Below are 11,327 nucleotides of genomic sequence, written 5' to 3' on the forward strand. Positions count from 1 at the left end.
TCGACCAAGCATGCTATACACACACACACACACATACACACATTCTCTTTTAACATCGACCAAGCATGCTATACACACACACATATGTGTATGTGTGTGTGTGTGTGTGTGTGTGTTTGAGAGAGAGTCAGGGACCCAGATGGCACACGTACATCTGCAAGATATCTGTTGAAGATTGCTTCATCTGGAAAGCATCTGCTGTGTACAAACATCTGATAGACGTTTTTAAGATGTCAGTTTTACATAGATCATAAACATCTTAAAGACATCTTCTAAACATCTTAAAAACATCTGATAGGAAGCAACGTATTGCAGATGAGCAAACACTCTAAAAAGTACTTCTTATTGATGTAAATGCAGACTTCAAATAGATATCTCCGAGATGTACGTGTGCTAGCAGGAGAGGGTCTGTAAGTCACTCACCTGCACAGAACATAAAACTAAATATCACTTTAAAATAAACACCTCACTTAGAAAAACTAAGGAATTTTTTGACATCTCATGCTTAACCTTATTACCTTTTGACCAATACATAATTTAAGTAGTTAAACATATGTGTTATTAGCTACCGTAATAAATAAAAATGTCAAAAAAAAAAAAAAAAAAAAACATTAGTGGAATGGCCCATTTATATTTGAAATACTTAATTGAAACGAACACGTTAACTTATAGTGGGACAGACTATATCTGGTCTGTTGATCTGCCACAATGGCAAACTGCCATTAAATAGTATATGCATGAAAAATAAAATTACCTTATTTTAATGACGACATTATTTTTACTGTTGCTAATTGCGTTTTATATTTCTGTATAGCAAATTCTTTATTTTATTTTAATTTTTTTATTATAGCTAATTATAATTTACCTAATAAAACCTGAAAACAAGTTTATAAATTTACATCGCGGGAGAAAACCGGAACCGGAACGTGTAACTAAGTAGGACGACACAGACCCGGAAGTGACTTTAACGTTGTGGAAGCGTGAGGCGATTGTGTGGAGCTGCTGACATTTCATTTACTGAAAGAGAAAACTAATAAAAAAATGTAAGTTCACTCTGTGCGCAGTAACGTACTTCATTAGAACTGTTTAAGCGATTCAGCTGGGACTGAAACAGTCAATTTGAAGATTTATTACCGCTGAAGAAGTCATTTAGCAAGACTAATGCTAATGTTAGCAGCTAATTACAACGAACCTTCTGTTGTAATGTTACTGTTATTAGGATTCTTTCGTGAAATACAAACTATAATATTTGCGTTTGTTTTGAAAGAGTTGTTTTCGTTTGTCCAGTTGATTGGTTTTTGGTTGTGTTTTTCATTGTTTCCTCCTGTGCTCTTTATTTCTGAATCGTAAAACTGTTAATAAATTGTAAAATTGTGGTATTTCAGGCATAATATAAATCACTGAACGCAAAATATTTTCCAAATAGCACCTGAATACACTGCTGTTCAAAAGTCTCTTCTGCTCATCAAGACTGCATTTCTTTGACCAAAAATACAGGAAAAAACTGCATAAGTTATATATAGCATATGAGATGATTTCTGAAGGATCGTGTGACACTGAAGACTGGAGTAATTAGGCTGAAAATTCAGCTTTGACTTACAGAAATAAATTACATTAAGAAAAGAAAAATAGAAAAACTTTATTTTTAAATTGCGGTATATTACTGTTTTTCTGTATTTCAAATTTTAATGATCCCAAACTTTTGAATGGCAGTCTGTACGCACTGTAAACTGTGATATTTATCTCAGCTCTTCATCAATACATTCTAACTCTTGAAATTCCTTTATTGTCCTTATTAGGAGTTTGTTAAACAAGCCCAAATCTGAGATGACTCCAGAGGAGCTCCAAAAGCGAGAGGAGGAAGAGTTTAACACCGGTCCGCTTTCAGTGCTCACCCAGTCTGTGAAGAACAACACACAGGTTCTTATCAACTGTCGCAACAATAAGAAGCTATTGGGCAGAGTCAAAGCCTTCGACAGGTACCTGATGTGATTGATATATCAACTACAGTATACTCAGTGACTACACACGGTTTTTATTACTTTCACAGATTTCTGTTGATCCGATTGCATTCAATACAAATGTTATAATAATTTACTAATAATTGTGTTATTTCATATTTGTATGCACAGAAGGCAACAATTTTCAGCCTAATTCACAACAACACATTTGTTCTTAGCTTTGTTCTAATGTTAGTGAGTTTGAGTGTTCTAAACGAGCGGCAACATGCATAACAGATGCCCAAACCATCTTCAAGTAAGGTGTAGTACTTACTTCAAGTAAGTTTTTTCAATTTTAGCAAACATAAGACATGCTCTTGTCTGAGATATTTGCAGCAAGAACCCCGAGCAATGCAGTCTTTGCCATCCTCAGAATCAGTTCGATCACAATAAACACCTATTCTCCAGATCTCTCATATGTGTATCTTTGCTTTATCTGCTTTGCTTATTACTTACTCTGATCTGCACTTATTAAAACATATAAAAGAAATAGTGGTCATACTAAATGTAATTATATTTAAATTATCACCTTGCTGATGAATGTGTTAAACCTAGTGGTTTGAAGGATAGTGGCAATGTTTGGTAAAGATTTAAAAGGACAACAAATTCATTTTTGGACAAAGATTTTTGTTCAAAAGTCTTTGGTGCAACATTTTAAAGTGATCAAAGATCAAATTAGTTAATGGCATTTTGAACAAAAATCAGGTCAAAATGATGTTAATTTGGAATTTGTTTCAGGAGGGCATAACGGCTTGCAAAGCTTTAGCTGGTAAACATCTTCAAACTATCATTGGTCAATGGCGATTACATAATAAGTAGATGTGCTCTGGGGCTGTGAAGATCTTCTCTGGTTCATCTCTCGAAGTCAGCGGCGAGTAAGATGTGAATACACTGGAGCCGCTTTATAGCTGAAATTGAAGTTGTAATTATAAATGAAAGCTGAAATGAAACTTTTCACTGTTGAATACTGTAAAGCTGCTTGCTTTAAAACAATTGTATAAAGTGCTATAGAAATAAATTAGATATGACTTAAATTACAGAGATCCGAATTGCAGAGCTAGTGGAAACATTCACATCTATGATCAGATGCTTTCTGAACTGCTGTTTTCTCACCGCTGTCATTTTTGTTGTGTGTTTTTGTTATTGAGAGTAAAAGTGTGCGGCGCATATTTACATGTTCAGCCAAACACCGTTCTCAGCCGCATGGGTGGAACATTATGCTGATGCTTGCTAATCTAATCTAATTTATCATACTTATTTTATGTTTTTTGTGCCTTTTTTTAATTTCCCTAAGCATGTGTGACACAGGACTGAAATGTCACCTACACATTTTTTTACGAAGCTGATTTTGCAGTTAGTCTGATTCAAAGCTTTATGCTGCCATTATTTTTCTATTTAATAGATTTATGATCTACATAGCCTCTTTCTGACAGATCAATTCAGGTTTATCTCAATCGGAATGAAAAGGCTTAAATGCTTTTCATTTTCCTCGAGCTGAAATTAATTTAGTCACATCATATTTAGATACAAGAGGTTTTCATAATTTAGTTCCTCACAGTCTCTTTTCTCTTTTTTTCAGGCATTGTAACATGGTTCTAGAGAATGTCAAAGAAATGTGGACGGAGGTGCCCAAAAGTGGCAAGGGCAAGAAGAAGTCGAAGCCCGTCAACAAGGATCGTTACATCTCAAAGATGTTCCTGAGAGGCGATTCAGTCATTGTGGTGCTGAGAAACCCACTCATAACTGGGAAATAAACCTGACGTGTAACATCTGTTCAAGTACAGCCGATCTCCTGGACATTCCTGTTAATTAGACCTTTGAGCAAATTAAATCTTTTGTACTCAAGGAACAGTACATAGTTTGCCTTGTGCTGCAACAATTGTATTTTGATGGGAAACCTTTAGCATCATTTTGAGAGATTGCCTGGTCAAAGAAAGGACACAAAGAAGACCTTTTTTTTGTTTAAGTTGTATAAAAATGTGCTTTTTAAAAAAAAAAAATAAACGTTTGGATATTCAAACCTCTATATCTGTTGTATGATTCTGTTAGAAATGAACCGTTAACAGACAAAGCAGAAAAAAGTTTGTCCTCTTTCCTCGCCTCTCTCTGTCTGCTGCCCCTCTCCTCCCTTCATCTGCCTCTCGTTTGGTAGAGTCCCTTGGCAGCAGCTTGGGTGTCAGTGTAGATTTCAGCAGGCAGCACTCAATAAGTGACAAACTGCCGTTTAAAGCTCTCTGCATTATTAATGTGACCAGATGTGCTGACTGTCACTTCACACCCCTGCCCTCCACCGTGGGCTCCACTGACCCCTCGTACTAAAAGACCTTTTAAACCATTCCTTTTTGTTTAAACTGATTGGATGAAATAGATGTTTTTAAAAATTTAAATGAGCTTTATAAACAGGGTTTACCATGGTAAAAAAAAAATGATACCTAGATTTTTTTTTTTTAAAGTATATATGGATAAAAGGGTTACCTCAGGACTTGACCTGAGAGGACAGTCTCAGGAAATCACTCAGTCAGGTTACTTAAATATTCAGTGGAACGGTGAAAATCTAACACTGTGTGTCACTTTGAGTTATTGTGATCCACTGGTATCATATTTATTCAATTCTTTTAATGTGTTTTAATACAAAACTGGACAAAACAAATGTAAACTGATGGAGTCTGCTTCGATAAGTTATATCAATTGTTAATAAGGGTTAGAATAAAATATTTTATCACTGTTTGATTAGGCAATCTTCACAATATTTATTGCTCAGATCTATTAAAAAAATACACTGCTAAAAGGTTTAGGGTCAGTTCTTTTTTTTTTTTTTTTTTCAAAGAAATTAATAATTTTATTCAGTCAGGATGCATTAAATTCACCAAAAGTAAAGATATGAATGTTACAAAAATGTCTATTTCAAATAAATGCTGCTCTTTTGAGGCTTGCATTCGTCAAAAAATCCTGAAAAAAGTACCATAGTGTAAACGGAGTTATTAAGTTTTCAATAATAAATGTAAAAATAAAAACAGCCAAAAGTAAACAAGAATTTGTTTACTTGTTGTTTTGTCAACAAGAATAAATACAATTTCAAAATATATTTAAAAGGTATATATATTATATATTACATCTAAATATATATATTTAGATGTAATATTTCATAATATTACTTTTATGATATTGTAAGTAATACACTTAAACTCATAATTTCTACCACACAGCTTTTACTTTTTGAAGCATCTTGAATTTGTGCCTGGTCAGCAGTAAATGGGTGATGGGTGGGGTACGCATCCCTTAAACTTAACTTGGAGCCTCCATGCTTTTTAAAAAATGAAGTTTTGAGTATAGATTCACAAAGGCTGCTTGTGATCTGAAGTACAATCAATGACTGAATCTTAGAGAAACTTGAAAAACGGATTACAGTACCATTTACAGTTTGTTAATTTCCATTCAGTTCATGACATTTTCCCAGGCTCCTGAACTGAGTTCAAACCTGGAGGTACTTCTGCAGTTCCTCCTGTCCAACAGCGAGAGGTGGAGTTTTCTCCCGGGCCGCTGCACCTGGGTGCTGCGTGTGGGTTTGCCCGAAGCTCTGAATACTAGAGTCCTGACTTACAGACGAGCTTCAGCCTGAGATCTTATCATGAGATGCTGTCAAAATTGTGATTTATAGGCTTAAGTCTGCAGTGTTTTGGTCGTGTCCTTTTTTTCAACAGTGAATCGTTTTGTGGTGAATTGTCTATTGGACCTTGGTTTGTTTATACAATATGATATGTACCGTCTCAAACAAATACTCATCACTCAGCAGTGAAAACTTAATCCTTACTAGGCAGGAAAAAAAAAAAAACCTTCCTGACCTTACTGCATATTAGTGTCTGTTATTAGTAAAAATATTTTATCCACTTTCTTGACCGCTACATTATTGTACACAGAAATAATCCCATAAAACAATTGATAATGTAATATCCTGTACAACCCACCTATGGCACACCTAAAAATTGAACTTTTGTCTCCTTTATGACTTTATTCATTGCGACTTCTATCACTTTGCAAAGTTTAAGATAAATTATTGATCATCCAGTTAAAAAACTGGCTCATTATTGCTCCAGAAAAAGATGTATTAGTTTGGCACTGTGTGCTTGCTAATTTTAGTTTTCTCACTTGTTCTAAAGCTTTTATGTTAAGGAGTCCTGCCACCTTTTAAAAAATTTACCATGGTACCAAACTACTATATAACCATCATATTTAGGGTACATAACTAATAATAATAATTACAATATTTCTTTTCTCTCCCATTTTTCAGTCACTATAAAACCACATTGTGTGAATTTCTTAATCCCATGAAATTATACAAAATATAAAAGCTAAACTTTTTGAAAAAAAAAAAAAAAAAATGCTATTTTGAATTGTCAGTGTAAAAAAACATGTTATACATTTACAAATGTAGAATTATTTATTTATTTTTTTACATTTGTTCTTAGTGTTAAAAAAAGCTGTCTTGTTAATGGAAATGTGAATAACCGCAAAATACAGGATGGAATGGAATTTTAATTTGAAAGTCATATTTACGTGGCTCTGTGTTTTAGATGTTTTCTTCTAGCATCATTTGAAAACACAAAATCCTGAAATATAGTTAGGCATATAAGTTCTATAACTCCTTGTTTTATGAGTTGAAACTATTTCCATTAAAAATGCCACATGCATTTGTTTTTGATGGCTACATTTTTAGGGTTTTGGGACTTATATCAAATATCTATCTGTTTTTAACAAACAGCAAAAATAGTGAAAAGTGCATATTTACTTTTGTTGGTACATTACTGCTTAATGAGTGGACAACATCCATGAAACCCACTGAAGCTCTTCTAGACTCCAACATTAGGGTCATTCCTAATAGTCTGTACATTTTCAGATTCCCATCATTTTATGACTCAGTTTACTGGATAATATATCAACTCAAATGAAAAACAAGCAATTTTCTAGAAACATTTCAACGTTTTATATCTTAATTTCACTTCTCTAATGGAAATGTAAAAAAAAATAAAAAAAAATTAACAAACCATTCAACACCTTGATGCAGTAAAATCCAGGCAGTCGAAGTATTTCAGGTGATATTGTAATTTTAAGACAAAATCATAAATGATAATTACAGAAATGAAATATTAAAATAGGCCTATATGTGAAAAGGCTTACAAAGTTCTAACTGCCTAAATTCTACTTAAAATCTCAAAGAAAGTGCTCTAACCTCAGTATAATAATCTTCAGAAGTCAAAAGACAAAGGCCTCTGGAGCATGCAATATGTAGAAGAAAAGAAGCAGCTGTCTGAAAGGCCAATTAGAATAATATATATATAATAAAGGTTTGAATCCTCTTACAACTTCATAAGATGTTTATGTCTGAGGATAAACATCAAACAAATATATCCATTGTGTCACTATCTACGTCTTGCCAAATGTTTTCCTCCACTTGAATTAACCTGAAGTTCAAATCAGCTCAGGTCATGAGGACATGAGGTGCAATGATCAGATAAAATACAGATGAGGCTGTGGTTTTACATCCTCACAGCAGAAACAGCAGATCTTGGCAATTTTCAAATATCACTCTATGGCTAATATCAGCTCTTGGAAAAGAACACGCAGTACTACAGAAGACAGAAGCTAATTTGAGCAAACTTCCTTGCATGTAAATTATTTCTGCAGAGAATAAGTTTCCAACATCTTATCTAAACATCACTTAACAAGATGTACTTTCTTATTTCTCAAATGAAGAAAAATATACTATGTCAATGGAATGGAAATAAAGAGAATAAATGAATAATAGTAATAATAACAATAATAATAATAATGAATAATAATATAATAATCCTACTTGAGTATATTGCGTAACGTAAGACATTAATAGGAATGTAATGTGAAGCAGCAATAAAAGAAAGAAATCATAAAGAACAACTCATAATGAATATTGAAATATAACAACACTGAAATTTGCATACACCAAACCTGATGGAAAATGTAGAAACCTTTTTATTCCACTGTTATAATTGATAAAGTTCTCGAGGCAGACCGGAGCATATTTCTGAAAGTCTGCTATATGACAGTATAGAAATTACAACACAAGCACATTAGTTACAGATAGGTGCTTTATATGAAAATGTTTACCCATTTCATCTTTCTAATTTTTTCCGCTTTCTCTGTGTGTGTTAAATGAACTTGAATAAGAACAAGTGAATAAGTCACTGCTCTTGGCAAGAAAGCGCAATGTTTTATTCAGCAAGCTGAGGCGATAAGAGGGGAAGTGTGATTATGATAGCGATCGGTCACGTGTCGATACTGTCTCCCCCGCGCGCGCAACGCGATACTGTCGCCCGGCGCGCGGGCGCGGGCGCGGGGCGGGCTCTCACGTCAGCCATCGATCGCGCGCGTAGTAAGCCGACACGCCGCAGTTTGTTTCCAAGCAGCTCCGCAGCCGCGAGATCAGGTGAGCACTGAGTACCCAAAGGGTGCATGATGCACAAACTGCGCTTGAACTGTACTGTCACCCTTTGGCTTCCCAAACGCTATTTTGTGCGCTCCTGATCTCTCTCTCTGTCTGTTTGTGCGCACATCATGTTAGTTATACCTGGTTCATTTCTATTACGCAGTACCAATAAACGTGTTTTTGTGTTTCAGGGATATTATACTTAACTAAAACCATAAAACAGTTTGTTACTTGAAATAAAATAGACTTTCCCCGAATAAAATAAAATATAAACAACTTAAGTAAATATATTTTAGCCCATCTCAATGATACTAAATTAACCCTGCTTTGTGTTGTAGTTTAAGGAAATATTTGTGTAAGTGTACGCATATGCTACATTTTAAGGAGTGTTTTATTAAACATTTTTATTAGGAACATCATTATTTTTGATTGGATGGAAAATTAACAGGATGCATAAAGTTATGAAAATGGAGAGTTGGTCATCGCTGAGTACATGGTCTTAGGTGACTAACAGAATATAATTTTATCTTTTCTAAGCCATCTTTAGACATTTTGGTTTTCTAATATGATTTCTGTCAATTTAACCAAAAGAGATGACATGTTTTATGCTGCCACGAACCAACTCACACAACAAGACATTACAGAGTTCATCACAACCATTACTACTGACACGATACATTGTGATATTGATAATGATAAAATCACAAATTAAAACAATAACATGTTCTGTTTAAAACATTGCAGTTTGAGAAAGACAAATTAAGAATGTTTCTTAAAATGGTCAGTGTTTAACATTATAGAACCCAGAAACAAAAACATAAATATAAATATAAAATATTAATAAATTAATAAATAATGAAGGTACATATCTGTCACTGGGTCGTTACAGTTTCAAAATGTACTAATATGTACCATTTAGGAGTGAGTACAATGTGTTTTTATACTTAGGCAATGGTCCCAGGGACAGTTTTGGACCTTTTTTTCTGAGAATGCAGGGACAGGGGAAGATTGCTCAGACCAAAGTATTTAATTATTAAAAATGTATTTTAATTCAATAGCAATAGCCGTTTTTTAATAATAATAATAATAATAATAATAATAATAATAATAGGCTGTCTCGTATCTGTAGTTACATCCCCATCTAGTGGTAAACAGGATAAATGACTTATTGTTTATGTACAGCCAAAGAGTGTCCACTAGGTGACGTAATAAACCATTATTTATATTTGTCAAGGATTTGAAATTGACGCTGGAAAATATAGGAGAAGAATATATTTTTTATTTTTTAAATTTTTTTTTAGCACAAGTCCAGTGATTGCAGACTGCTAATACATTTGTCAATGTTCATAAGCTGGGTCCGTGTTGTTTGGCTTTTGCCCAGAATGCCTTTGGAAATTCTTTATAATTTCCTTCTAGTTGTCAGCCTGTGACAAACACACTCACACAATATACACTTGCAGAGTGTTCTCCTGATGGTGTTTCATGCTTCATTGCATTCTGTCTCATATTTGAATACCATCTGCATTTAAAAGCATGATTCTGGAAGCACGTAAAGAATGTTACAGGGCCACAGAGTCCGAGGCTCTATCCTGAGAAACTGTGCCATGCAAGCAGAGCCAGAATGGGAGCTTGTAAAAGTGGCTCAATGGAGGAGGGGTGAGCCTAAAATTACAACTCACTAGTTTCCTTTTAGATAAGACGCTTATCAAAGCAGTCAGATTTGTATAATTCACATTACACATGCACAAACACACTACAAGAGGTCTTTTGATAGTGTACATCTGTGTGTTTTCTCATGTGCTCTCCTCTGAACCAAAATGACACGCCTGACAGGAAGAAAATCGGATTATGTAATTATGAAAGGCTTACATAATTACTTCAAATGTTGTTGTTTTTTTAATCACGTCTGTGAGGGATGTAAACTGCCTTCTGGAGGATTATAGACGGTTTATAATCTGACATATTTGTCAGACATATCCATATATGCTCTGGCACTTGTTTCTGGAGAATTTTAATAGACCTTCAGACATGAGACAAACTATTTGTGTATGTGTGTGAGAGAGTGAGGCAACCAATCAGACAGTAGGTGGCAGATGTGACACACATGGTTGGATATTTTCCATTTATCTAAAGAAATGGCAGAAAATTATGTGATATTTGACATATGCAAGCTATTTGTCTTCAGTTGTTTTTCTTTTTTGATTTAAGAAAGATAGATAGATAGATAGATAGATAGATAGATAGATAGATAGATAGATAGATAGATAGATAGATAGATAGATAGATAGATAGATAGATAGATAGATAGATAGATCACAACAGCTGATAACTGTTCGCCAGTATTAATATATCCCTGTAGAATAAATTGTATATAATAAATGGATGGTTGCTAAAAAAATAAGAAGTTTTAAATGAACAAGTGAATTAAGAATCACACCATTATATTGTGCAGTATGAAAATGGATATTCATTTTTAGATTCGCTTAAGATTACATTTAACTGTGTTTTAAATTATTCGTTTCTTGAAAGATATACTTGACCATTGATGTCATCTAACATTTATTGGATTATAACTTAAATATTCAGTAGGCAATCAACAGATTTAGATCCATTAAAAGTATCACCATGGAACAGGATAAAAGTTCATGGTAGGCTATTACCACGGTATACTTTATGAAAATGATACAACACACTCTCACATACAATACACATTTCACGCGGGTACTGTAAGTATAGGCTATAGCTACATAAAACAAAATGTGTAATCTACGACAGAGCACATTATATTAAATATAATGAAATATAACTCGTCGTGCCATTCCCATTAGCAGAACTGAATTTGTAACGCAGAGCTGGGATTATGGAGC

The 11,327-nt window shown here is 33.9% G+C and overlaps 1 protein-coding gene across 1 annotated transcript; it reads left to right on the forward strand.

The window, feature by feature from the left end:
* Nucleotides 1-913: 913 nt before the first annotated feature.
* On the forward strand, nucleotides 914-4,026 carry LOC132155917 (small nuclear ribonucleoprotein Sm D2-like). The gene is made up of 3 exons (XM_059564689.1): nucleotides 914-1,054; nucleotides 1,813-1,979; nucleotides 3,580-4,026. Exons 2-3 carry the CDS (start codon nucleotides 1,828-1,830, stop codon nucleotides 3,752-3,754), a joined length of 327 nt encoding a protein of 108 aa, XP_059420672.1. The 5' UTR covers nucleotides 914-1,054; nucleotides 1,813-1,827; the 3' UTR covers nucleotides 3,755-4,026.
* Nucleotides 4,027-11,327: the final 7,301 nt, after the last annotated feature.

The sequence above is a fragment of the Carassius carassius genome, chromosome 13 (genome assembly GCF_963082965.1).
Source record: "Carassius carassius chromosome 13, fCarCar2.1, whole genome shotgun sequence".
Taxonomy (NCBI): Eukaryota; Metazoa; Chordata; class Actinopteri; order Cypriniformes; family Cyprinidae; genus Carassius; species Carassius carassius.

Bases quoted from the DNA above. Each gene is read 5' to 3' on its own strand.
- LOC132155917 (XM_059564689.1), top strand. From the start codon at position 1,828: ATGACTCCAGAGGAGCTCCAAAAGCGAGAGGAGGAAGAGTTTAACACC. The intron at 1,980-3,579 runs GTACCTGATGTG...TCTTTTTTTCAG, and splicing joins AGAGTCAAAGCCTTCGACAG to GCATTGTAACATGGTTCTAG.